The sequence below is a fragment of the Myotis yumanensis genome, unplaced genomic scaffold (assembly GCF_028538775.1).
Source record: "Myotis yumanensis isolate MYYU_CA2020_CCGP unplaced genomic scaffold, mMyoYum1.0.hap1 SCAF_10, whole genome shotgun sequence".
Taxonomy (NCBI): domain Eukaryota; kingdom Metazoa; phylum Chordata; class Mammalia; order Chiroptera; family Vespertilionidae; genus Myotis; species Myotis yumanensis.
The window spans coordinates 4,915,444-4,942,270 of NW_027223761.1; the positions used below are offsets into that span (position 1 = coordinate 4,915,444).

Below are 26,827 nucleotides of genomic sequence, written 5' to 3' on the forward strand. Positions count from 1 at the left end.
CTACTCTGTGCCCGTCCCTGAGACTACAGGAAACAAACGTCAGTGGCCGCTGCTCCCGCCCGCTCCCAGGCTGGGGGCATCCGCCAGGTGTTGGTGATGGGCCCTGAGAGAGGCCACAGAGCATCATGGGAGCCAGTGAGTAGGGGTCTGGAGAGGGAGTGGGAGGGGGATCCAGTCTAAACAAGATATGCACAGGCCCAGGGCCTGCTGGGGAAAGGCCGCAGGTCAGGGAATCAAAGAGCCAGTCTGAGGGAGCTGGGTCGGCCTTGCTCGCGAGTTGGGACAGCGCCTCTGAGAGCTGTCAGAGGCTCCACAGAGGCGATGGAGGAGGACACGCAGGGCAGGGGTGTGTCTCAAACACCTACAAGGCTGCCCCCCCCCGCCCCCCCAGGAGTGAGTCATGGACTTTATCCTCAAGGAGCTTGTGGACCGGGCGGGAGGGTAAGGTAAGCACACAGAGCTCTCCAGGAATGAGATAAGGGGCAGGTGGAGAGGCCCACAGGGTGCGGGGAGAGGCGGGAGCAGATCAGGTAGTCGAGGGGGGTGGGGGGCATCTCAGCAGAGGAGATGGGGGCCCAGGGATCACAGGGCAGTGTGAGCAGAGCTGCACAGGGTGGGCGTAGGATGGGACACATGACAGGGACATAGAGACCAGAGCAGGGGGCTGCATAGAGTCCGCAGCGGGAAAAGGCCCGACCAGCTCCGTGGCTTTAGCAAGTTGCTCACCCTCTCTGAGCCTGTGTCCTCATCCCCCCACCAGGTTCCCAAGAGGCACCTTGCAAAGTGGCTGAAATGAGTGCGGGTGATTGATGTGGGTCAGTGCCCGGCACCCAGAAAGCGCTCAAGAACCATTTCCCGTTAAAGCAGTCTGAGCTTTATTCCTAGATCTGGGTTTCCAATTTTTTAATTTCTACTTTAAAAAAATAATTTTTATTGATTTCAGAGAGAGAGGGAGAGGGAGAGGGAGAAAGAAACACCAATGATGAGAGAGAATCATGGATCAGCTGCCTCCTGCACACCCCCTACCCAGGCATGTGTCCTGACCAGGAATCAAACCATGACCTCCTGGTTCATAGGTCAACATTCAATCCCGAGCCACACCGGCCGGGCTCATTTTCACTTCTTATTTACCAGCAGAAGTCTTTTTTTTTTTTTTTTTTTTTTTTTAAATATATTTTATTGATTTTTTACAGCGAGGAAGGGAGAGAGATAGAGAGTCAGAAACATCGATGAGAGAGAAACATCGATCAGCTGCCTCCTGCACATCTCCTACTGGGGATGTGCCCGCAACCCAGGTACATGCCCTTGACCGGAATCGAACCTGGGACCTTTCAGTCCGCAGGCCGACGCTCTATCCACTGAGCCAAACCGGTTTCGGCGCCAGCAGAAGTCTTTGTGTTCAAATGAAGACTTCCCCGGAAGCCCACTGTGTAAAAGCCAGGCCGGAGGGAGGCTGCTGTGGGAAGCAGGAGCAGGGGTGGGGCCAGGTCTTGTCCACTCGGCTCTGCCCCAGACACTCACCCCACAGGTCAGAGCTGTGCTGCAGGGGGAGAGAACGGCAAGAAAGAGAAGGGCGGGGCGAGCAGAGGGGAAGGTTGGCACAGGGGCCCTATCTTAGGAGGGCTCTCACACAGACGGGCCAGAGCCCTGGGCACCCACGGCCACAATGGATGTTGGTGAGCCTTCCTGGGCATGCAGGGAGGAAGCTCGGGATCTGTGCGAACATTTATCGAGCAGCCACCTGGGCCGGAGGCTGAGCTCACAGGTGTGGGGAGGACAGGGGTCTTGGGGGAGTCTACACTCAGGGGAAGCACCGGGTGCTGGGGTGCTGGCAGGCACTGAGGCTCAAGCGGGCTTCAGAAGGCTTCCAGCAGGCAGCACATGCGGAGGCAGAGCTTGGAATGGTTAGTAGAGTGACCCTGCAAAAAAGCTGGGAAGGGTGTTTCAGGCAGAGGGAACGGCATGGGCAAAGCGCAGAGGCACGCCATGCTGCAGCAGGAAGTACAGGTGAGACCCAGAGCAGGGCAGGCTCCCGGGAGGGGGAGAGGGAAGGTGGGAATGAGACAGGAGGGCCGTGGGCCTCGCGTGCTGCCCTGGGCTAGCAACTCTCCATTGCCCCCTGGACACCAGCCCGGCCTCCCCCACCGGTCCCAGCAGCTGGCATTGAGGCGAACATACCTGTGACCTATGCAATTGGCAGCCAGAGGGGAGACAAGAGCACTGGCTGTCAATTCATAGGTCAGAGCCCTGTGCACTCGGTCTCCGCGGCCTGCTGACAGCCCACCACCCTTGGCCATCCTGGGCCTGGGGGCACAGCCACGGAGGTCCCTGCCAGTCCACTGGGCGCAGCCTCCTCTCCGCCTCCACGGGGACGGGCCCCCACCCCAGATAACAGCAGCCCCACTGGAACGAGTGGGCACTTCCACATGGAGTTGCTGTTACAGGGGGTGGGAGCCACTGGAGGCAGCTCTTCTCGGGCTGAGGTCTGGGGAGGGCCCGCAGCCATGACCTGGGCCCCTGGGTCCTCGGGGCCCTGGGTCCACGGTCTTTTTATTGAGGCTCCTTATCGTGCGGGGCCCACTCCTTCTCTGGGCGAAGTCCAGGCTCAGCCCCAGATCTGCCCACAGAGCCGGGAGTGGCCCTGACTTACACTCCGGGGCAGCCTTTGCCCCTCTGACACCCACACCCTCTGTCCCCAAGTTCCTTGTTTCCTCGTTTCTTTCCCAACCCGAGCTGGGCCCCAGTTCCAGTTTGGCTGCTCTGCCTCCCTCCTCTGCCCTTTGCCCACCCTTCCTGCCGCAGCCACAGGGCAGAGGGCGAGGGATGGCTGGGTCTGTCGTCCCCAGGGACCTCCAAATGCCCAGATTCCGTAGGAGATGGCCCTGTAGAAAGGAGACAGACACAGAGAAGGGCTGGGTGAAGGGGAGACAGAGAGTGGGTGAGTGAGGCCAAAAGAGAAAGGGATGAGGGGCAGATGGAGAACGGGAAAGAGACAGAGCAAACAGGGGCAGAGAAGCTGGAGGGGGAGGGAAAGGAGGAGGCAGGGAACTTGAAGAGATGCTGATACACAAACCTGCTGGCAGGATGGTAAGAACAGGGCTGTAAGCAACCACCCATCTGGAAAAAACACTCAGCACCGTGGTGGCCCAGGAGCTGGGTGACCTTGGACATGTGGCCGCAGCTGGTTCCGCATATGCTTTAGGGCTGTGAGCTGTCCTGCACACGGGCCTAGGCTGGTGGGCAGCACCCGCCCTTCAGCCCGGGGGTCTGTCCCTGCTGTAGGGAGAGGAAGGAGCTGCCGGTCGGGGTCCCCGCGCTGGCCCCGGCCCCCAGACCTTTCCTCTGCAGTGTTTTCTCATCCCCCCAGGCCGGCTCTGGACCACCAGGCTTGAGTGACAGGTTGCTGCTGAGGGGACATTTCAGAGACCCCAAGGCTTCTGGAGAGGAAGAGGAGCTGGGGCTCTGAGCTCTTAGTGGACTCGGGCCACCCCTACCCCCCACCCCCCACCCCGTTTCCCTGTGTGGAAACTGGCCCAGAGAGGCCGAGGAGGCGGCCCAAGGTCACAGAGCGGGGCCTCCAGGTCTGTCCTGCATGGCAACCTCCCTCAAGTGGCGTCTCCCAGGATGCAGGCTGGGGACCCCAGGCAGGAGGCCTCTGCCTAGGAGGGCAGGCCTGTGATGAACACACCAGAGCTAGGTACCCCCCTCCCACCAGGCCCTCCCGAGGACGCAGGAGCACGACCGAGTGCCCCAAGGCGGCAGCATCATGGGGATGCCACAGCCATCAGGGCCCCGCTCCCTCCCCCAAGGTGGAAGCTGAGGCCGGGGGTGGAAGGGAGTTGAGGTCACTAGCCATTGCCTAGGTCACTTCCTTTCTTCCTTGAGGGGCTAGGACCCTGCAGGGGGGCGGGCTGAGTGCCCGGGGCAGAGGGGCTGCAGGCTCTTACCTGGGTGCGGGCTGGCCCTGGAGGCATGAGGAGGAAGTGGGCCCAGCGCCTTTTGAGCCGTTGGCCCAGCCCTGGTGGCAGTTAATGATTATCCTGCCGCCTGTCAATATGGATCACAGTGCAGTTCGAAGGGCAGCACACCCTGGACTGTGCCCGGGCAGGGGGGCAGCGCCAGGAAGCATCAGGCCAGGCCCGTCTGCCCTTCTGGTGGCACCAGTCCACAGCCCATCGCCCTCCTGGCACCCTCCGCCCGCTCGGCCTCTGCCCCAGGTGTCCATGCCCAGCGAGGATCCCGGGCCCACCAGGACCCAACTTCCACCCTGTTCACGTGGTGCCATGTCTCCCTCACTGAGAAGGGGACACCGGGGACACAAAGGAGAGCTGGGGGCACTTGCGAACCAGAGGGGTCTACAGATGGCCCTAGCGAGGTGAGGGTGCTCTAAGCCCGTGCCTCAGTTTCCCCACCTACCTCAGTGCAGTGCTACTGGGGAGTGGGCAGGGCGGGGCGATCGGAGCAGCCCTCTTCCTTGTTCTCAAGAAACAAGGTGTGTGTGGGGGGTGCAGACAAGGGTCGCTTTCCTGACCCCGTGTGAGTGTCTCCGCTGCCGCCCCCGTGCCCCTGCCTGCCAGCGCCCTGTAGCTGGGACCGAGGACAGAGGCTCCCGCCACTGGGGATGGGGGAGCAGCCCCCAGAGGCCAGCCTTCCAGGAAGGGCCTTAACTGAGCCCCCGGTCCTTGTACGCTGGGCAAGGAGTATCAGGAAGGAGCTGAGGCTCAGAGGCCAGGGGCAGCAGCCTCAGGTCATAGGGCAGGGCCTAAGCCTCCCCACCGCCCTGTGCTCGGTTCAGCACCCTCTCAGCCGCCCCCTCACACCTGGCCCCAGGTAAGGCCGGACGCTGGGCTCTTGCAGGGATGGAGCCACGGAAGTACTCTGGGTAAGGAGGCCTCCAAGGGCCACCCCGGGGCCTCTCCCCTCCACTCAGCTCCTGCCACGTGAGAGGTGGGCCAGGGTGGCAGGCCCCTGCGAGGGTCGTGAGGAGGGGCTCAGGGCAGCAATTCTGATCCACTGGGTGGGGTGGGTGGAGGGTTGGCGAACCCTGGCAGTGACAGGGGAGGTGCTGGGTGCAGAGGTGGGAATCTGGGTGCCAGCCAAGGCCAAGGCTGAGGCCGGGACAGTGCAGGTGTGCAGAACAAGGGGCTGGCGGTGGGCAGTTTATTCCACGTCATGCAGACACTGACCCACACGCTCAGGCGATTAAAAATCATACATTGAACCACACGGCGTCTTTCCCCCCATGTCCCCGGAGACATAGAAAGACACTTGGCTGAGTGGGGTCGGGGTCCGAGGGTCCAAAAGCCTCCGTCCTGGGTCCAGGCAGCCGTGTGGGCCCAGGTGGTGATGTGGGTCCCGGTGGGGCAGTGTCCTTTCTCCCCAGAGAAAAGTGCAGAGACAGGGCTGAGGCCCAGGCAGGAGCCCCACTCTCACAGCGACGCAGCAGGCAGGCCAGGCGCAGGGTCCTTCCGATCCTTCCTGAGGGCCCGGCCCGCCAGGCTGTCCACGCTCTCGGGAGGCGCGGGAGCCGAGGTGCCAGTGGCTGGCTGGGCGGGCAGCACCCTGGAGTCTGGCACCTGCTGCTCAGTCCTGGGCCTCCGACCGCCACTTCTGAGTGTGGTCCTTGTGTGCGTCGGGGAGGATCTGGTTGCGCATCCCCCCGAGAAGGTTGGACGTGGCCTCCGTGGCCAGGATGAGGGGCCGCACCACCGTTGGGGGCAACTGGCGGATCACGCCGCCCACAGCGCCCGTCAGCCCCTTCTGCTCGTGACCCCGAGTCGCCACATCACAGAAGGTCTGAGCCGTGTCCAGGAGGCCCTGTGGAAGGGGAGGTCAGTGCCGGGTCGGGTGGACAGTGGGTGTGGGAAGATGGGGGGCAGGCTGGCCCTCCTTACCTCTCGAACGGTGTCGTAGGCCTTGGCCACGCCCTCCCGGAGGTCAGCTGGCTGCTGGCCCTTGCGCCTCCGCACCGAGCGCTTGTCCTGCAGGGAGCGGGTGATGGGGGCCGCCGGGGACAGGATGTCGTACACCGTCTCAGCTGTGGCCTGGGGAGCACAGGGAACACCAGTGAGGAGAGGTGCACAGGGCAACATGATGGACCCCTAAACCCTAGTCCAGGGGCCCCCTCTGCCCATCCTCCACACCCGTGCTTTACGCCAGGACAGGTGGCCTGCGTGCCTCCTCGGGGCGGCTCCTTCCCACCCAACCTTGACTGACGGTGCCACGCCAGCACACGCCCTGGGGTGGCCCTCAGATGCTGGCTTATGCCTCCAGCCTCCGCTCTAGAGCCCTGCCCCTGCCCTCATGGGCTGGACGGCAGGGCACAGGCAGCACCCTGATCCCCAGCTTCTGCACGCTCACCTGCCATGACCACCCATCACGCCTGCCCATCCAGCCCCCGTCCCACAGGGCCCACTGCAGGAGCTACTGCCCACAGGACAGCTCCCTGGGGCGCACCAGGGCCTAGCAGGGTGCAGGGCTCGTCTTGGTCTTACTTTCCAGTCTGCAAAAAGCCCCCTCCCCTTCCTTTCAAGACTTGGCCACGAGCAGAGACCCAGTGGGCCACAAACACGGGGGGCACTCAGCCTCCTGCATGGGGGCCGCAGTTGGCTGGGGCGACCCGGCTGTGGGTCCCAGCCAGATACTCGCCTCTCCCGCTCTGTGACTGTTCCTCGGAAAATGTTACATACACCCAGGCTACCCACCCCCAGCAGAGCTTTGGGGACGGCATGGGCCACCACAGCAGACCCTCCCGCCCTGCACAAGCAGGCGCCGCTCACCTGGATAGCCTGCACCAGCCGGTTGCTGAGTTCCAGGGCAGCAGAAGCCGTCGACGAGCCAAAGGAAGCTGCCCCCCGTTGCAGCCCCCGCATGAGGCGCCCGTCCTTCCGGTACTGCTCGATGGGCAGCCACAGCAGGTCCCGGAACCCTTGGACTGGGGAACAGGGGTCATCAGAGGTGCCCGAGGCTACCATGCCCCCACCTTCCTACTCTAGGGCCTCCCCTACATACTACCAATGGCAACGTCTACGGTGCCCAAGAGTGTGGGCCGTCTCAAGAGTCCCAGCGCCAGACACTTACAGAGCTGGACAACTGAGTGCATGGGGCCTACGCCCCGCAGCAGGCCGGGCAGCTGGTTCTTGCGGATGTCCTGCAGCCACTCGTTGAGAGCGTAGCCCAGCACCTTGTCCACACCCAGGAGCCTGGGAAGGGAGAGGAGGAGGGCAAGGTGGGCAGAGCCAGGCACTGAGGGGTCACAGGGCCAGGAGGACCTGAGGCACCTCAACTCCCCATGTTCCCACCCAGCCCTGTGGCGGGGGTGGGGGACTACTGCACCCATTTTACAGAGGAGAAACTGAGGCCCCAGGAGGTTGATCTCTTGGCCAAGGCCACACGGCCAGTCAGGGGCAGAGCAAAGAGACTATCAGGGCCCCCGAGAGAGGCTGGGGTGCTAGAGCGCGAGGCGGGCTCACCCGTGCCGGCAACAGAGTCGCTTTAGCTTCAGCTCAGAGCAGTTGAGCTGGGCCAGGCCGACGAGGAGGCCAGTGAAAGTGCCCTGGGGAGGGAGAAGGGGTTCGGGTTTACACGATGGGGCCCAGGGACCTGCCCAGCCCACAGGAGGCCGACTCAGTGGCTGATGGTGCCTGGGCCCCAAAGAATAGGCCACACCTGAGCAGAACAGGGACCCCCTCAGCCATGGTGCCTGATGGCCCCACTTACCACCTGGTCCATGCTGATGTGCTTGCCCTGGTAATCCAGCCAGATGGGCACCTCAGATGTAAATCGAAACTCCCTGGGGATAAGGAGCAAGGGCCCTTTAGTCGCTGACCTGGCCTGGTGCAGCCCGCCCAGCCCAGCCCAGGCCTCACCGGAAGTAGATGGGCTGCTGCTCGGAGGAAGCGCCTTGGCCACCACCTGCGGCCTCTTGGGTGTCGCTGGTCTCCACGCCCTCGGGCTGCCCTTCCTGGGGGCTGCTCCCCTGGGCTCGGGTCTCAGGGTGCGCTGCAGACGAGACAGACCAGGGGTGGGCCTGGGGAGGCACGGAAGCAGGAGACCAGGACCCTCCCCGACCAGGTCCAGCCTCTCACCCTCGGCCGAGGTCTCTGCCGGGAGCATGGGGTTGATGCCCGCTGCCAGGCTGGTAAAGTAGTCCTTGAGGAAGAGCAGAGCGTCCTGTGGGGCCGAAGTGTGGGGCACAGGTTGGGCTCAGGGGCTTGGCAGCAGGGGGCTCATGTCAGCCTGCCCCCCCCAGCCACTCACCTGGTCCACATTGAGCCGCAGGGGCATCAGCGAGACCCGGAGGCAACACTCGGGTGCACTGGGGTTGGTCATGGGGACCACGTGCAGCGCTTTGATGGTGAGCTGGGGACAGAGCCGCACCTTCCTTCAGCTGAGCTGGCCCGAGCCGCACCACCCTCCCACGCTCCCAACCCAGGTAGGTGTGTGCGCATGTGAGCTCCCACGGGAACAGGTGGCCCATCCCTGCCAGCGCGCGGCGCTGCCCACAGTACCATGTTGGAGTGGGTGCGCCGCGGCATCCGCTCGCTGGTGTACAGGTACAGGAACTTGTTGATCTTCGAGGAGGGGAGCCGGTCCCGGATCTCCAGCTCCTGCACGATGAACACCTGCCGGGACAGCGGCTGCTCCTCCAGCTCCTTGCCTGGGGCCACGGGGCCTGGGGCCGGCTCCACTGGGTACACCTCATGCTGGAAGCTGACCTGTGGGAGGATGGAGGCCGGAGCCAGGTCAGCAGGGCCCGGACACGGACAGAGGGGTTCACCCCGGGCCCCTCCTCTCCCGGCCACCTCCCTGCACACAGCTCCATCTCAGACCCACGCGGCTGCCGCCAGGACATCTTTATGTGGCCATCCCACAGGTGTTTCAAACCCACACGGTCAAAGTGACCTCTTGACCTCCTCCCCGAATCTATCCGTCTCTATTCCCACAGCCTTCCTACCTGCCTCGTCACCCTAAGCATAAACCCTGGTCCAGCCCTCGCTCTCCAACCTCTCCATCACCAGGGACGTCAGCTTTGCATCCTCAAAACATCTGTAAAATTCCCTCCACCAAGTAGTTGCCATGGAGCCCTGGCTGAGTGGCAGGGATGGGGTGCCTGCTGCTGCCCCCCCCCAGCCCCGCTCACCTTGCTGAGCTGGATCTCCATGAAGACCTGGTGCTGCCTCCCGCTGCCCCCCTGCACGCGCCAGGAGTTCTGGGGCCGGTTGGGGCCAGAGCAGCGAGAAGGGGAGCCCCTGGGGCCTGTGAGGCCAACTCTTGCCCTGGGAAGAGGGACAGGGGACAAGCTGACACAGGGAACATCCCTTCCTCACCCCTCCTCTCTGAGCAGGCCTGCAGCCTGTGTGGGAGACCCTCTCCTGGGAGGTGGCTGGGTAAGGAAAGAGGAAGAACGAGGCCAGGAAGGTGAAGACCGTTCAGGATTACCAGCTGCTGAAAGTCAGGGCTGGAGCCCCGCCCAGGCCCCCTCTCCTGGGGGGTGAACCCCATTGTCACAGCTGCCACCTGCTCTCTCTCCTTCTTACCTGTGACTGGGGTGGGGGCCAAAGTCTCGGCCCCCATAGAGATGCCAGACAAGGGAGACCTCACGCAGCACCACACGGGTGCTGGGCACTGGGAAGTGGGCAGGCGCCCGCAGCAGGTCGGTGCTGCCCAGCGGCCGTGAGAAGTGCCCGTCCTGCACGGTGATGGGGCCTGGATGCAGCTGCGTCACCACGGGCTCCCCATCCAGGGGCTGCAGGGACGGGAACACGTGTGGCGCAGATGACTTCCCCAGGCCAGGCCACCCACACCGTTCCTCCCTCTTCACCTCTCCCTCCCCGTTTCCGACAGAAGCTGACCCTCAGGGGTCACTGTATCTGAATACTCCGTCTAGGATGGAGCTGAGTGTCCCTTGCACCTGCCAGCCTTGTCTCCCTGGACCTGGGTCTTGCTTGCATGTGACATTCCCACTGGTACTTGGGGTCCCGGAGGTCAGCACCTTGCAGCCAAATGGTCCTCCTCGCCCTCCCACTAACCACCTGCCCTCTCCCCCGACTCTGACGTCCCAGTCCCCTGCCCAGGACGCACGCCTCTCCTCCTCTGGAAACCCACCAGCTCCTGCAAAGCCCAGGCTCAGGGCTGCCTCCCCAGGAGGACCCTCCCAGCCTCCTGCCTCTCCCACAGCTCCATCTCTAGAAGGGCCCGGAGCTGAGCCACCCTCTCCCACGTCCTGCCCCTGCCCAGCTTGCCCACCGCGTACCGGGATGCCCAGGCCGGGAGCATCAAGGATGCAGAACTCGTCACTGTCCAGGGTGTCTCCATCCCCCTCGTTTTCCTTTTCACCTTCCTCGGCCTCTGAGCAGGACCCCAAACTTCCAGCAAGGACCCCCACAGGGGGTAAGGGCGGTTGGGCCCCACTCCGTTCACCTGGGAATAGGTAGACCGACACGGGCGAGGCCTGAGGGAGCGTGCCACCTGTAGGAGAGGGAGGCTGGTTTGGGGGTGCCTGACACGGTGCTGACTGTGTCCGGTGCCCCCCAGACGCCCCGGCCCACCTGAAGACTGGGCCAGCTCCCACAGGCTGCGCTCGGTGTCCAGGAGGGCGTCAGTCAGGTCCCGCTGGTTGATGAGGGCCGTCTCCACTGGGGGGCATGAGGGCAGGGAGGCGGGGCTCTCGGAGAGCTGGGCCAGGCAGGGGAGGAGGGGTGAATGAGTGCCAGGAGGGAGAGCAGGCCCCGGGGCTCCCCCCAATGCCAGGTCCCTGGGGGACTACGGCAGGGGAGGGGCCAGGCAGAGCTCTGGTGGCCTGTGTGGCCAGGCCTCACCTGTACCTTCTGGCCGGCGATCTCAGTGGGGCTGGGGGGCCGGGGTGGGGGGTGCAGGTCGCCCGCGCTCGTTACGTACTGCAGCAGGTTGACCAGCAGGGCGCAGGAGTCGGCACAGGTGTGCATGTGCACCACGTTGTTGGAGCAGCGCAGCTCGAACAGCGGCTGGCTCTGTGGGGATGGGCAGGGGTGCCATCAGCCCGGCTCTGTCCTCTCCACACACAGGTAGGACAGGCTAGGCCTCCCTGGGGTGCTCAGCCTGCTCGCCACCCGCTGAATGGATGAGCACACTGAGCCCAGAGAACGGAAGGGGCTTGGCTCTGGGCTGCCCCAGGAAGCGGATGCAATCCCCCGAGAGAAAGGCTACATGAGCCCGTCTCCTTTGCCCTGGGCCCCGCCAGGCAGGCAAGGCCGGCCACCTCCATTCTACTCCCGTTGCCCTGGCTGCAGCTGCCCTCTAGTGGCGGGACTCACACTGAAGGACACCCAGGATGGGCCGGCCCTTCCCAGGAGAGCAATCCCCACAGCCCAGCTTGGGAAGGGCCAGCAGTGACCATGACCTGAGCCCAGGCCCCGGAGCAGAAGCAGAGGGTGATCCCCTGCCAGCAACCCCGGCCCCTGCCCCGCGCTGGCGCCAGGGACTCTGGGAGAGGGCGTGCTCACCAGTTTGCCCTCGGCGCTTCCCTTCCAGGTTTTGATCACGAGCTCCAGGAGGTCAACATCCAAGACACAGACATAATCTGAAGCAGAGGAGAGGACACATTCCTATTGGCTCCTCCACGCAGCCCGACCCGCCACCAGAGGGGAGAATCGGGGCTTGTGCGGGTGCGCGTGTGGGTGCTGAGAACGGCGATGGGGGGCGGGGGGGACATTGGCGGCTGTGTGTGTGGCTGGGGGCCCGGGCCTGCCCACCTCGCCGCAGATCCAGGGTCTCCACCTCACACTTGTCGGACAGGTACAAGGCTGAGTCGTCGAGGATGAACCTGGTGGGGAACAGGGCTGAGAAGGGGCCAGGTGCCCAGAGACAGGCAGGTGGACGTCCTCAGCAGGTCCCTAGCCCACAAGCCGCTAGTGCTGGGCCCTCTGGCCGTGGTGTTACCTGCGCTATGGGGAGAATGGGCCTGGTTTCCCGCGTCCCAGGCCCAAACTTATTGTTCCCCAAGCACGTCTAGCTCCTCCGCCTCATCTGGGCCTCACAGCAACCCAGGGAACGCAGGGTCCTGTTTTCCCTCCTACAGTCATTGTTCTTTTAAAACAAGTCCTTATTTTATTTTATTTTTTAAGGGGAGAGACCAAGGGGATCTCTCGTGCCTCCATTCCTCTAATATAATCTATTTTTTTTTAAATTTATTTTATTTTATGCAAGTCCTTATTTTAGTGGCAACATAACATAGCTCCTTTAAAATAGTTCAGACTCAGAGTATAGCAATAAAAAAGACACAATCCCTAATTCCTAATCATAATTCCCAATCCCAAATTCTGACACACATCTCCTTCCAGTGTTTTCTATGAAGCACACAGAGAAGCACAGATATTTTTTTCATTAATTTTTAGAGAGAGTGGAAGAGAGAGGGAAAGACAGAGAGAAATATCCATGTGAGAGAAACACATCAATTGGTTGCCTCCTGCACACGCTGACCAGGGCCCAGCTGGGGAGGAGCCGGCAACCAAGGTCTGTGCCCTTGACCAGGATCGAATCTGGGAATCCTCAGTCCGCAGGCTGACACTCTATCCACTGAGCCAAACCAACAGGGCTACATGTCGTTTTATGTCTTACTGTTCTCAGTAAACACTGTGCCATGGTATTTCCCCATATTTTCAATGTTATCCTTTGAGCGACTTTAAAGGTTGGATGGGCCATGTTCACGGACAGGCTGTAATTTGCCGGCATTTGGACTACAAGTTCTGACTGTTTGAGTTGCACTACAGAGGCCTAGTGTTCCGCCTGTCTTATCCTTATCCCAGGACAGCCCCCAGCAGTGGGGTCAGCAGATCCAGGAAGGCGGGACCAATTGTGAGGGAAGGATCATGACCCGAATGTACAGAGGCTCAGAGAGTGGCTGAGGACACACAGCAGGTAGACAGCACCCTGGGGGAGAGGCAGCTGCAGCCCAGTCTGGGAGGGAGGGGCTGTGTACCTGAGCAGGAAAGTGGAGGTGTCCATGATGATATTACTGGAGAGGGTGAAGGTCTCGGCGGTGACAAGGACACGCACAGGGAGGTAGAGGGGCCTGGGGGAGACAGTGAAGCTGGGGCAGGCTCCTTACACACACGCCAGAGCCTGCCCCCACCCTGGCGCCCAGCCCGCCCAGCCTGGGTACCTGTAGTCCATGGCGCAGGAGAACAGGTGTGTGTGGAGGACGGTGATGACCGTCGGGGGCAGGTAGCCCAGCACGGGGTCATCCAGCACATCTAAGAACTCCAACAGCTTTGGGGACCGAGGTGGGAGAGGTGGTGAAGATAGGGGAGCCTCTTCCCTCCTCTAACCCCCCACCCAGTACGGCCCAGCCCCATGCCCATGGCACCGCCTCCTCCCAGCCTAGAGACCTGTATGCCCATGCCACGCTTGCTCACCTGGGAGTGCCAGCTCTGTTCTGGCAGGGTTATGTAGTGGCGTAGGGTAGCTCTGGACAGCCGCAGTGTCACCAGGAACTCCTGGGGGTGGGACACAGTCAGCAAGCAGGGAAGCCAGCCCTCCATGTCCCAGGCAGGCAGTTGCCCCGGCCAATGGGTAGGCAGAAGCAGGCGTGGCTGTACCTTGACGTTCTTCTGGGGGTCCAGGTGGATACGCACAGCGGCGGACAGCATGTGGGGGGCCTGGGCCTGGCCCTTTCGGCCTGAGGCTCCCCACTTGGTCACCCCTTCCTCTGACGGATAGATGGTCGGGACCAGCTGGGCCGGAGGAGTAAAGCTGGGCAGCTCCAGGTGGATGGGCAGCAGGTAGTCATCCACGGTTGCTGGGGAGGCATCTGGTGAGCCCCCTGCCAAGCGAGCTGACCGCCCACTCCACCCAGGGACCACATCCTCCCGCAAGCCCCCGCCCCTGCCCATGGACCCTAGAGACGCCCTGACAACTGGCCCACAGCCGCACACCTCGGTGGTAGAGTGTTGCCTTGTCAGCCTCCAGGCTGAAGTAGCCGAGCCCCGGCTGGCCTCGGTACTGGGAGACGCTGAAGAGGGTGCCTTGTTCCACGTCCAGCACCAGCTCCCCGTGCACAGCCTCCAGCGGCCTCCCGCCTTCGTCCTGCAGGCAGAGCATGGGGCTTGGCCTCAGCAGCTGCACAGAGCAGTTCCCACCCGCTCAGGTGTGAGGGGCCTCCCGGAGCCCTGGCCTAACCAGGATCAGCTCAGCATCTACCCAGACTCCGCTGGAGGCCTAGGGCAGCACTTGTCTCTTTTGCCAGAGGGGAAGCATCACCCTGACCAGCCTGCCTCCAGCAGCATGTGGTGCATTCGGACCCCTTAGCACGGTGCCCTACACACAGGAGGTGCTAGTAAGCGGCTGACTGGGTATGATGGTGGTGGTGGGGCGGGGTCAGGTGAGTGTTTCTGGCTGGACAGGCCCCACCAGCCCCCACTGGGGCCCGATTCCCACATTCCCAGCTCAGCGCTGCTCACACTGGTCTTGGTCTCCTGCCAGCGGGAGCTCTGAAGCCAGGGGCTCGCCTGCCCAGGGCTGCCCTCACCTTGGTCTCACAGAGGGCTGTGACGCGGCCCTTCAGCACCGTCACCAGCGTAGAGAAGGAACTCTGGGAGTGAGGGCTCGGGGGCCGGGGGGCGGCCTGCGGCGTGCCTGATGCCCCCACTGAGAAGAAGTGGGCATCCTCTTCGTCCGAGTCTGAGTCTGGGGTGAGATCAAGGAGCCAGGTGGGAAGGAGCCCTGGAAGCGCCGCCCCGGCCCTGCCCAGCTTAGGGGGCCCAGGGCCCCACCGGATGTCCCTCCTACCCAGCTTGAAGGCGGACTTGCACATCTTGAAGTTGTCATGCCAGAAGCCCGAGGGGCCTGGGAAGCCAGGAGGGTGAGTGGCAGGGGCGGAGGCAGGGGTGGGAAGCAGGTCTGCGGGCTCCCACATGAGCAGGTCATTGTTGATCCTGAGACAGGCAGACGGATGGTGGCTGTCAGGGAGGCCCAGCCCGGCTCCCCGTCACCCCCTCCCCCGGCACCCCGCCCGCATCGCCACCTGTTGTAGAGGCTCTCATAGACCTCCTTGCTGGGCAGGAAGATGTGGGCACTGGGCAGGACCACTTCCAGGCTGCAGCGGGACAGGGCCAGCGCCCGGCTCTGGAAGGCCCTCATCTCTTCAGGGTCTCCAGGAATCACCATCTACGTGGGGGTGGGGGGGGCGGGAAAGGCCTCTGAGAGACGCATCCTCACCTCCTATCATTCATTCTTTCTTTTCAAACATTTTTAAATCTAATCCTCAGTGGAGGATGTGTTTGATTTTAAAGAGAGGATGAGGGAGGTGGGGAGAGGGAGAGAAAAACATCAATTGGGTGCCTACCCTATGTGCCCTGACTGGGATATTGAACCAGCAACCTAGGTATATGCCCCGACTGGGAATCAAACCTGCAACCTAGGTATGTGCCCCGACTGGGAATCGAACCTGCAACCTTTCCGTGTACAGGACGACGCTCCAACTGAGCCCCACTGGCCAGGGTCATCCCTTCGTTCTCATTGACTCATTCACATGAGCCCCTCTCTGCTAGGGTGACAGCCGTTTCGTGTGAAGTGCTGGCCTCATGCCAATCCTGCTCTGAGGCCTCACGTATGTTAATTCCTTTATTCTCTGGACAGGCCTGCGAGAGGCCACTGTGCCCACTTTCTAGATGAGGAAACTGGTCCTGCCCAGCACCCATGTCCTCCAAGCGATTAGGCAATAAGCGGAGATGACAGGGCCACTGAGCAGCAGAGCCTGGGTTCAAACCCAGACGTACCCCTCAGCACCTTCAGAGGAGAGGACCCCAGGCCTAAAGCACACGGCCAATAAGGGATGGGGTCCTGATCTCCCGACTCTGCCCTCACTTCCAGGCCCCCCAAGCTGGCGTGCTCCCGACTCCCCATCGACACGAGATGATGGCAGAGACGAAGTTCTCGCCGGTGCTGGGTCACGTCACCTGGTGCCCAAAGTAGTCCTTGCCCCCGGCCCAAAGCCACCTCGTGGCTTCCACAAGACACAGGCCCCAGGCCTCACCTCCTCCGTCTCGTACATGGTCCTCTTGGAGGAGAAGGGCGAGGGCTCGGGCTCCTGCAGCTCACACGGACTCTCAACAGACAGCTCCAGCTCCTCCTCCTTCTCTGGGGCCACCTCCCACTGTGCGCTGTTGACCTGGGGGTTCAGGGTCAACACTACCCTGCCGGGGCACAGGCCTGTCACTGGTCTGCAGGGCACCCCTGGCCCCTGATTCCAAGTGGCCTCCCGCCACCCTCAGTTGCAAAGCCCCACTTACTGGGGCAGAAAGTACGTGTGACCAGAGCCCTTGGGATCTAGGGCCTTGGAGACTCGCAGGCAGGGGACAGGTGGCTTCTCTCCATCTTCGTAGGTGCCTGAGGGGAAAGGGGAAAGATAGGGGGTCACTCTGCCTTTCCCCATTCCTTCCCCAATGCCAGGTGGAGCCAGAGGTGCCTGTCTTTCACTGTTCACAGACCTGTGCCTGTCTCATGCCCACCTGTGCGGGTCTGCAGTAGGACAAGGAAAACGGGTCCACTCTGTCTGCTGCCCAGAGCAGACCCGACAGGCAATACCGGTGCCCAGAGCTGGTGAGGCCGGGCCCAGGTCTGCTCCCATGATCCAGCCTCTTTAGCCCTAAGCCTCTCTCTCCCAGGGCCTGAGCCACTGCCCCACACGCTGTTTCCCAGGGGCTCTCACCATGGAGGTCGGAGCAGGTAAGTTCCAGGCGGGTGGGGGATGGGGGGCCAGGCCCACTGCTCAACTCCGACCGGAACTGGGGCTCACTCAGCTCCAGCCGCAGCAGCTCAGCCCGCACAGCCTGGCCTGCCCAGGGATCCCGCTCAGGCCGCAGGTCGGCAATGGGGAAGTGCAGCCGAAGTGTGGCCCGGGGTGCCGACAGCTGCACCACTGTCTCCTGCTTGGCAGCTGGCGGGGACTCTATCTGTGAGAGGATGTGGGGGTCATGCTGCCGCCGCGGTCCCCAGCATGGTGATGGCAAGCCGGGGGACTGTGCCCCACTCCCAGCCTTAGCTGGGCATCTTACCAGCAGGCCGGCAGGTGGCTCGGGGGAGGTACTGGTGGCCAGGTGCAGCAGAGCAGCGAGCCGGTCCAGGGTCCCCAGCTCCAGGTCCGCCTGGAAGTCGGCCAGGGCCAGGGCCAGTTCTGAGTGGCAATGGCAGGCAGCTGTGTGCCGGGATCGGCTCTGAAGTTGAGGGTATTCAGGTCAGCAAGGGCTGTGGGGTGGGCGAGGGCAGGATGGGGAGGGGTCCCCTTGAGCAAAAACAGAACACAGAGCCCTCCCAGCTGTGAGAAGAGCTGGGGCTGGGGACCCTGGAGACCATCACCACCTGCCGGAGGTGGACGATCGTGCTTCCTTAATAAAAGCCACCCAACATTCGCCGCCCCAGAGGCCAGCAGGGCATTGCCACGATGAGCCAGGGGAGGGGCAACCAGGCTAAGAAAACAGCATGTACAGGTCCAGATGGATTCAAGGGCCCCCGGATGGGGAGGCATGCTCTGCTCGGAGCACAGGAGAAAGGTAGAAGGAAGGAGGTACCGGGGAGCCTGGGACTGGGGGTGTGGTCAAGGCACCATAGGAAACAGTCAAGGGCCTTTAGGCCTGGAGGCAGGTGGGTTACCTTGGGCAGACGGCGCAGGGTCTGTGTGAGGCGCAGGTGGGCACAGGGCTGAGCCGAGGCCTGGGTGTCCTGCCTGCTGGGGAAGCTCAGGATCTGGGATGGGACATGGGAGGCAAGAGGCTGAGGCCAAGCCCTGGCGTCCACCTCGACCTCCAGGCCCTGACCGCACACACCTGCCTTTGGCCCTCACCTCCGTGTACTCGGGCTCCGAAGAGCCCCTGGGCCACAGACACTCCAGCACTTCGAGCTGCCCGAAGTGCACGTCCGTGCTGGTGGTCCGGCGGCCCCGGCCCGTCTGCAGCTCCCAGGACAGCTGCACAGCCGTCCCTGTCAGCCTGCCGGGAAGAAGCTGGGCGTCAGAGGGGGGCACTGCAGGGCTCAGAGAGTCTCTCCTCAGGCCCCTGCCTTGGGCTTGTACCGGACATGGCTACAGGGGCAGGCCCTCTGGAAGCGCGGTCGGAGATGCTGGAAGTCACGGGAGCTGAAAGGCCCATCCTTGGCAGCATCAAACTCGGCAAAAAAATGGGTGGTGAGGTCAGGTGGTCCGGAAGACGGGGCGGGTGTCTCAAGCAAGGTCAGGGTCATGCCCCCCAAGGTCATCTTCAGTAGTGAGTCAGGGCGCATGGTGTCCGGACGGGACGTGAGGGCCGTCTTGCCTGAGGGGACAGAGGCTTCACCAGGGGCTCCCCAGAGCTCATGGGCCCAGCTGGACTATGGCTCTGGTAGGACGCTTGCCAGGCAGGGGAGATACAAAGCTTCGTTATGCCAGGAACTGAGCCCAGGCTCAATCAACCCACTCTAGGGAACTGGGAGGACTGGAGGCAACTGGGAACACTCAGCCCAGTACCTGACACACACAGGCTCTCAATAAACATCGGCCAAAACACACAGTCCGGCCAGGCAGCTCTCACTACCCCCGTTTCACAGAAGGGGAAACCCAGTCTGGGAGAGCTGAAGTGCCCACCCAGGACCACTGACTCTACAACCCAGGCTTTGTCACTGCACCACAGAGGCCTCCTGGGCGCTCGGGAGACCACACCAGCACCAAGGCCTCTTCCAGTTCCTCCTGCCCCTGGAGCACTCACCAGTTGGGTTGCCCTGGAATGAGAGCCGGCGAGGGGTCATGTAACTGTGCACAGAGGAGCCCAGGTCCACGTCGGAGAGGGAGCGCTCAGAGAGGGCCGAGGCCACACTGCTCGTGAGGCCCGCCATGGAGAAGAAGAGGTCTGCGGGCCAGGCAAGGGGTCAGGGACAGTGGGCTTGGCACCGACTCCTGCACCCACACTAACTACTCCACCAACTGCCGGGTCAGGCCCACACCCACCATTGCTGTCCAGGTTGACAAGGGGGTTGGTTAGGGGGTCTGGGCTGAGGGGCTCAGCCACCACCCCTGCCTGCAGCTGCTGGTTCAGGTCCTGTTCAATTAGCCACAGGTCTTCAGCACCTAGCGGGCGGCTCTTGTTCAGCTTGTCGACCAGGGACTTGGAGTCTATAAGGGAGGACACTTCCTGGTGTCAGTCCAGCCTGGCTGGCACTTCTCCAACCATCCCATGCCCAGGACTGCCCAGCGGCCTCACCTGCAAGGCTCATGGCACTGAGTAGCTCCTGGAGCTGCTGGAGCTGCCGCGGGGTCAGGAGCAGGTGCAAGAAGCCCACCTGCCCGGCCACCTCCAGCTGGGGGCAGAGGGAGCAACCTTGGAGCCCACACCTGCCCACCAACCCCCCGAGAACCACTACCAGCTGCGCTCATCCTGAGAAGGTAGGAAGCCAGTTGCCTGGCTAAGCTCTCTCACCAACTAGCTGTGACCCTGGCCACAACTTGACCTCTCTAAGCCTCAGTTTCTCCAGTTGCCAAGAAGGCAGTAACTTCCCCCATTCAGCGACCCCCACCTTGTCACAGGGAGGATAAAAACTGCTGAGCATTCTGGGAGGAGCACGCTCCCTCCTCCCCAAGGGCCCAAACACTCACCTTGGGGCCTGGGAAAGCCTCGTTCTGCTTCAATTTCACTGTCAGCTCCACGTACCCTGAGCAGCTGCCGACCTGCAAGGGGGGATCTGGGGATCCTTCCTGGGAGGCAAGAGGATGTAAGAGGGAGGGGTCAAGAAGATGACATCAGAATGGTCAGAAGGGATGGAGGGGCAGAGGGGTCAAGGGCACCGAGGGCAGGGATTAGAAGGAGGCAGAGACTGTGGGATCAGAGTTGGCCCACCTGTCGGGGAAGCTCCTCAAAGCGCAGGCAGACTCCCGCCAGCTGCAGCAGCTTGTGCAGGAAAGCAGGAGGCTGGTGAACATCCACTGGAAGCGCCTGGCTTGGGTCTCGCACTGCCTCGTCACAGTATTCTAGTCTGGGGAGCATAGGGTCAGCCTTTTCCCTGCCCACCCCCTAACCCCGTCCCCTGGTGTGGAGCCCCTCTGCCTGCACAGCATTCTGTTCTAGGGGTCTGGGGTCACAGAGCTGCCCCACCACAGCCACACCATCCTGCACCTCCACGGCCAGTCCTTGCTCCCCAAACCTCAGCATGTAACCTGATCCCTGGCACCCCCTCACCCCGCCACTCTGCACCTTCACCGCCTGGACTCACTCCTGCCCACCTCCCCCTTGTTGTGGCCACTGCCCAGGCCCACCCATATTTGCTCTGCCACTTCCCAGGAGCCTAGGCTGGGGGTGGGGTCAGGGCCAAGGCCGTTTGATAGCCCTCACACTCCCTACCTCTGCACATGGACTTCCACTGCCACACCATGCTCCCCGTCGCCCGGTGAGTGCTCCACCCTCACGACGGTGTCCAGGAAGGTCACCTTGATCCTTCGCAGCACTGAGGGGTGAGAAGGGGTCTCAGGGCAGGCAGAGCTCTCCCATGGGGTCGCGCGGTGGCCTGGCGGGGCCGGCTTACCAGTCTCGATGGTCTGGGCGAACATCTCCAGGCCCTCCAGGGGTTGTGGCGGCTCGGAAGGCTCAGGCAGCCCATCCCGCAGGCACTCCTGAGCCAGCTGCAGGCTCGTGGTCATACATGAGGCCCAGCTCTGCGAGTCAGCAGGCCCTGGTCCTGCGAGGAGGCCTGGTCAGCTGGAGTGCCCAGGCCCACTCCCACCACTGGCTCTCCCACTCCTGCCCCAGCCTTACCCTGCCCTCACCTGGGCCATGGCGGGGCTGCAGGGTGAGCTGGAGGCCTGACACGAGAATGGTGCAGTGGTCTGTGAGCAGCGCGGCCCAGGGCACGGCTACTTCGATGGAGCCCACAAAGCCTTCCACCAGCTCCAGCGGCGATTCCATGGACTCCAGCACCTCGTTCACAGACTGCAAAACCCGGGGGGCAAAGCTGGCTCAGGAAACCCCACACCGGCGTCTCCCGGCCGCTGTCTCCCTTGCCTGTCTGCTCTACCTTGGAGAGCAGCCCCGCTCTCCCAGAGCTCCACATGCTCCCCACAAGGCCCACCTCTGCTCATGCTGATCCCTCCTTGTGGCCCAATCACTGCATCACCTAATGTGCCCAATATTTTAAGCCAGAGGAGGGGGGAGCTGAAGGATGAAGAGGAGAAAGCCAGGAGGAGGGGCTAGAAGATGGCGTGTCCCAGGCTTGGGAGCAACACATTCATAGTAAAGGCCTGGCAGGAGGTGCGGTGGCACCCCACGAACTCTGGTCAAGCAGACACGAGCATGGGCCTGACCTGAGCTGAGGGGATGCCCCCCAACTCCAAACACGTGGTGTAGCGGTACCTCTCTCTAAGGCACAGGTGAACCCCCTATTCCCACCGATGGGGGAATAGTGTCCCTGGGACCCTGACCTTTCTCCCCATCCCATCTCAGCGTCCCCAGGCTTCCGCTGGGGTCTTCAAGGTAGGGCTGCAGGCAGAGCAGCTGGGAGGAGGGGCTGCTATTGAACAAGCACCTGCATCCCCCCCCGCCCCCCCCCCCCCCCCCCCCCGGGTGAAACTAGGTAGGAACCAATTCAATCCGACAGGGCTGGGTGGGGAAGGAGTGTTTCCTGGGACTAGAAACAGGAAGAGGCAGCTTATTGATCGAAAAGGCTTCCTGCACTGGGACTCACAGGCAACAGCTATGGGAGCCCCCGCACCCCCCAACTCTAGGTTCAGGGGACCTCACTTACTCCACATGCGCCCAGGAAGACCTGCCTACCTCTAGAGCCCAGCTCTCCCTGTCCAGATTGCACTGTGCCCAGCCAGAAAACTGAGCAGCCCGTGCCCCCATGCCCGTCCAGTGCCAGCCCTGGGCTGGTGCCTCCGATTGGTGGCTCCTTTGCAACTTTCCAGGTCAGCTGAGCTGTGAGTCACCGCCCCCAGACTCAGGTCAGACCCAGACCTTACCTCTTTCTAGCTCCCAGCATCTCCCCCGCCGGCTTCCTGCCTGGGGCCAGACCTCTCCCCCCTGCCCTTTGGGGCTTCCCTCCAGGTGGGGAGGTTAATCCACAATCCCCTCCCCAAACTTGACCCTCCCACTCTCCCCAAAGCAGGAAGTAGGCAGCGCGGCAGCAGTCACACGAGGTGTTGATCAACACGGGCGCTGACGCGGTTGTTGACATCCACATCCGGAGGCGAACCCAACCCACTGGGCCCGGGATTGTAGGGTCAGGAGGTCAGGGTACCTTCCCCACAGGTGTCCTCGGCGGGCTGCGCACCCCTGACTGTCTCCTCTGTCCAGCTGCATGGCTGCAACTCTGCCCCTACCCTGGCCTGGTCCTACCGGCACCCCTCGTCCTCCGCTCTGCTCCCACCTCACCCTCTCCTTCGTTCCTCGGCACCAAACTCCTCCAATCAGGCCCCAGACTCACTGTGCGGACTCCGGCGTCTCTCCGCCAAGTGACAACCTTCCCCCAAGCCTCAGTCTCTCCTCCTGAGAAGTGGCCGCAAGGAACCCCTTCCCGCTCTGGAGGCGACCAGCCGGGTCCCTCTGACGCCTGAAAAGGGCCGGACTTCCACGACCTCAACACGCCCGGTACCTGGTCCCTCGGCCCGACCCCTTCGCCGGGAGCCTCGTGTCGCCGCAGCCCGGGGCCCCCCACCGCCGCCCCGGGCTCGGGCCTGGCTCCTCACCCAGATCTCCAGGTGGATATCCCGCAGGGCAACGCTGCCCTTGTACAAATCGAGGCTGAGCTGGTCCAGGCTGAGGTGCTCCTGGAAGAAGTGACCCAAGTAGTGGTGCAGCAAGTAGCGGCAGACGCGCTCTTTCACACAGTTCGACCATGGCCACAGCCATCGTGACATCTCGGAGACCGCCGAGCCCCGGCCGCCTGCGCTCGCCGCCCGCCGCGGCTGCTGGGTTCACTAGAGCCTCGGGGTTGCCCCGCCGCTTCACACAGCGCCAGGCCGCGCCCCGGGGCGCTCGGCCACGCCCCCCACGCTCACTGCAATTGGTTCTTGCAGAGGGCGAAGCCTACTGATTGGCCGAGGGGGGCGGAGCCTTCAGGCGCCAAAAAAGGACTGGGCGCTCTGCGTGATATAATGCTCCCAATCTAGATTTACGCCTGCGTATAAATTCTAAGGGGGAGGACCTTTAACCTTCCTGCTACAGGCTCCCGGGGAAGATTTGGAGGTGCCATCCCCGCAGAGGAATGCGCATGTGCTGACTCTCCCAATTACTTGAAGTTGTTGGGTACGACTTAAAGGGACAGTGTCTCATAAAACTTCGTAGAAAGCTTCTCAGGGAAATAAAGTCAGTATGAGAGCCCCAGCATGGTAGAAACAAGTAAACAAAACATTTGCATTTACAAAACGCTTTACCATCCTTTATTTTTTTCAACCCTAATAACAACCTTCTAAAGTAGAGAGTATATAAAAGAAAAAAATAGAATAAAGTAGAGAGTATAGTCACCATTTTACTGGTAAGAAAATAGACATAAAGGTTGCTGCGAGTGCATCACCAAGGTCTTTTTCCACTCCTCCCACGAAAAGCTTGGCAGATTTACTGACCCTCCCTTCTTTCTCCAGGTGGTCAGAACTCCATTCCCTCTTTGGAATAATAATAGTTTTTTTTCATATTTCTAATCCAAAAATTAAATAAAGAATGGATTCTAAATCCCTTGAGTAGGGGTCTATTGTTTTTGCACAGCTGGTGAACAAAGAATGGTTTTTCCATGTTTAAATAGTTGGAAACTATGTAAAATTCACAGGCCAGTGTTCATAAATAGCTTTAGTGCAGCGGTTCTCAACCTGTGGGTCGAGACCCCTTTGGCAGGGGTCGCCTAAGACCATCCTGCATATCAGATATTTACATTATGATTCATAACAGCAAAATTACAGTTATGAAGTAGCAACGAAAATAATTTTATGGTTGGGTCACAACATGAGGAACTGTATTTAAAGGGCCAGAAGGCTGAGAACCACTGCTCTAGTGGGTCCTGGTCAGATAGCTCAGTTGGTTAGAGCATCCTTCTGATAAGCCAAGATTCCAGGTTTGATCTCCTGTCAGGGTACATAGAAGAAGCAACCATTAGATGCATAAATAAGTGGAGCAACAAATCGATGTTTCTGTCTCTCTCTCTCTCAAGTCAATAAATACATTTAACATTTTTCTTTTAAAAAACGTTTTAGTGGAACACAGCCGTGCTCATTTGACTAAGTACTGTCTAAGGCTGCTTTCTTGCTCCAGCAGCAGAGTTGAGTACCTGAGACGGAGGCCTGCAAAGCCTAAAGGATTAATTTTTTGGCCTTTAACAGAAAAAGTTTGCAGATTCCTGCTCTACAGGGTGGGTCAAGCAACTTAGAGGTACCCAGAGGTCATTGTAATTCTACTTTAGCCTTGCTATGGAGATGTACTTAACTGCAATCTAATGGCAAAAGCCAGTCTGAAGCAAGGGCAACTCCCCTGGCCAAGGGGCAGAAGCCTGGATGCCAGTCCGAGTTCTATGCGGCCTCAGGCAAGTCACTGCTCCTCCCTGAATCTGTGAGCCGGGTTTCGCCCCTGTCACCCGGGGTTGGGTGAGTAGGAGGGAGGACTCTGGGAAGGGATTGAGGACTAGCCTCCAGGAGAACTTTGGGAGACACTGGGAAGGCCCCACTCAAGGAGGCAGGCTAATAGGACGGCCACTTGGAAATGCTTATAGAATGATTCAATAGATCTGCCTGTCCCCATGACAGAGCAGGGGCACTGCTGTGTTCATCAAATGTTTATTAAATTGATAATAATGAAAATAATGCCTTAGCTGGTTTCACTCAGTGGATAGAGGGTGGGCCTACGGACTGAAGGCTCCCAGTTTCGATTCTGGTCAAGGGCACATGCCCGGGTTTCAGGCTCAATCCCCAATAGGAGGTCTGCAGGAAGCAGCCGATCAGTGATTCTCTCTCATCATTGATGTTTCCATCTCTCTCCATCTTCCTTCTCCTCTGAAATCAATAAAAATATATTTTTAAAAATTAGACATTATGCGTTGAGCCTGTGTGATGTCCTGGGCTCTAGGCTTGTCACTGCACTTGCATTACCTCATCGGCTCTTCACCACTGCTCACAGAGAGACGCTATTAATATCCCGTCTTACAGGCGAGGAAAACAGACTGCGTGCCTGAGTGCCTGTGGAGCGAGTGGATGAGCGAGCCTCGCTTCTCCTCCCAAAGGCAGTGGGAATAGGAGCACATATTCCGGAGACGAGCGAATGTTGTCCTTGTGTCCCGGCCAGCGGGGACGACCACTTCCCTGCAGTGGGGATAGGGTGCACCATGTGCAAAGGTGGAGGACACAGGACCATGCCCAATATTTAGGCCCCGAATCTGGGGCAGCAGCTTCTCCAGGCCGGCTTCTCTCTAGTGAAGCTGCACTCACATCTGTCTCTCATTGTAACTTGACTGGGAGCCACAGCTGTCTCTTAGAGGGGTGCCTGTGAGCTGTGAATCTATTCCTCATCTGATTCCCTCTATGGCAGTGGTTCCCAACAGGGGGGCACACGCCCCACAGGGGGAGCAATTTGATTTTTAAGGGGGGCAATTCGAGAATGCGTTATTAACAGTGATTTTTTTTTTTTGCATTTCTTATGGTTCTAGGGGCCTCATTTACAGTTTGCAAATATATATTGTGACATATGTATGCATTTCAGTTCTCTATTATATGTTTTGAAACTTTATTTGGTATTTTTCATATCACTTCATATTACTATATTTTTTTAAACAATTTCTTAGTGATTTCTTCCTCAGTACTTCAACTTTCTTTTCATTCTTTTGTTTTTCTCTTTCATGGATGCCATGTTCTTTGGAAGCTTGTTTAGACCAAGTGAATGGCCTTTTAGGCTTCCTCCACGTGAATAGGAGTTCACTTTTTGAACAATAGGAATTATATGTCACAGGGGGCAGGGCATCAGGATTTTAGAGATGCTTAGGTGGGGCGTGGAAAGAAAAGGTTGGGAACCACTGCTCTATGGCCAGGACAGTGCAGTGTCTGCATCACAGCTGAGTGGACAGGACTCAGAGGGGTACAAAGGCCCTTCCTGCCGCCTCCCCAGACACAGCCTGTGAGCTCCCCAGAAATCCAACTCCAAGACATAATGATCCCACAGCCTGGCCCGGGCCTGGAGTAGGAGCTGAATGTGAGAATGACAAACACTCCCAAGGTAAAGGGTGTTGATATTCTCTCAGGAAGGTGGTATTGGGGCACACATAGGGGTGTTTCTGGGATGCAGTTCCAGGCCCTGCATTGGGAGCTTTTATTGGACAACTGGACCCGGAGAACTCAAGGGGTCTGAAGAAAGATGAGCCAACGTTCCTGCCCAGAGAAAGAAAGGGGAGAGGGCCGGGCTCTGCGGGGCTCCTGGGAGACGCCCCTCATTGGACTGGGTGGGAACTCCTCAGACAAAGGACGAGTGCTAGGCCTCAGGGGCTCCCGGGAGGCGCTCCCTTTCCCAGCCAGGGCACACCCAGCAGGAGTCCCTCTGGGATTCCCTCAGTGAGAGGAGGGTGGGTGTGGAAGGGATCAGAGAAGATAGCTGGGTGCTGTGACTTTTGACTTGGTCCAGGGTGGAGGACCTTGAATTGGCATCTTGTTTAAAATACACATAACAAATTTTAGCATCTTAACCATTTCTTCTCTTGCTTGTTAATTCTTACCTGAGGACGTTTCTCCATTGATTTCCAGAGAAAGTGGAAGAAAGGGGGAGAGACAGAGAGAGGGTTTGGTTATCTCCTGCGTGCACCCCGACCAGGGCCTTGGATCGAGCCTGCAATGAGGTACATGCCCTTGACTAGAATAATGAGGTACTAG

At 60.6% G+C, this 26,827-nt stretch overlaps 1 protein-coding gene and 1 long non-coding RNA gene across 4 annotated transcripts; both read right to left on the minus strand.

Annotated features, from left to right (window-relative positions):
• Positions 1 to 851: 851 nt before the first annotated feature.
• On the minus strand, positions 852 to 3,975 carry LOC139017810 (uncharacterized). Its single transcript, XR_011472878.1, has 3 exons — positions 3,948 to 3,975; positions 3,074 to 3,276; positions 852 to 2,882 (listed from the first exon to the last, which is right to left on the minus strand). It is a non-coding gene; the product is annotated as an uncharacterized lncRNA (long non-coding RNA).
• A 1,171-nt stretch (positions 3,976 to 5,146) lies between these two features.
• Positions 5,147 to 22,949, minus strand: ATG2A (autophagy related 2A). Of its 3 annotated transcripts, none has more exons than XM_070427441.1 (41): positions 22,679 to 22,949; positions 20,762 to 20,924; positions 20,521 to 20,673; positions 20,340 to 20,442; positions 19,839 to 19,974; positions 19,598 to 19,696; positions 19,206 to 19,302; positions 18,953 to 19,117; positions 18,714 to 18,854; positions 18,047 to 18,284; positions 17,819 to 17,963; positions 17,629 to 17,721; positions 17,034 to 17,192; positions 16,688 to 16,931; positions 16,269 to 16,365; positions 16,013 to 16,172; positions 15,002 to 15,144; positions 14,767 to 14,912; positions 14,507 to 14,664; positions 13,914 to 14,064; positions 13,578 to 13,777; positions 13,395 to 13,475; positions 13,142 to 13,248; positions 12,959 to 13,051; positions 11,733 to 11,803; positions 11,484 to 11,560; positions 10,821 to 10,991; positions 10,551 to 10,677; positions 10,256 to 10,422; positions 9,540 to 9,748; positions 9,143 to 9,278; positions 8,511 to 8,717; positions 8,260 to 8,361; positions 8,088 to 8,172; positions 7,869 to 8,001; positions 7,720 to 7,792; positions 7,473 to 7,555; positions 7,081 to 7,202; positions 6,780 to 6,934; positions 5,895 to 6,044; positions 5,147 to 5,817 (listed from the first exon to the last, which is right to left on the minus strand). In XM_070427441.1, exons 1-41 carry the CDS (start codon positions 22,847 to 22,849, stop codon positions 5,584 to 5,586), a joined length of 5,745 nt encoding a protein of 1,914 aa, XP_070283542.1. In that variant the 5' UTR covers positions 22,850 to 22,949; the 3' UTR covers positions 5,147 to 5,583. The 3 variants fall into 3 exon arrangements, with proteins under 3 accessions (XP_070283542.1, XP_070283541.1, XP_070283543.1); XM_070427440.1 differs by having other exon boundaries at positions 10,256 to 10,470; XM_070427442.1 differs by having other exon boundaries at positions 10,256 to 10,470; positions 22,417 to 22,763.
• Between the last annotated feature and the right edge of the window lie 3,878 nt (positions 22,950 to 26,827).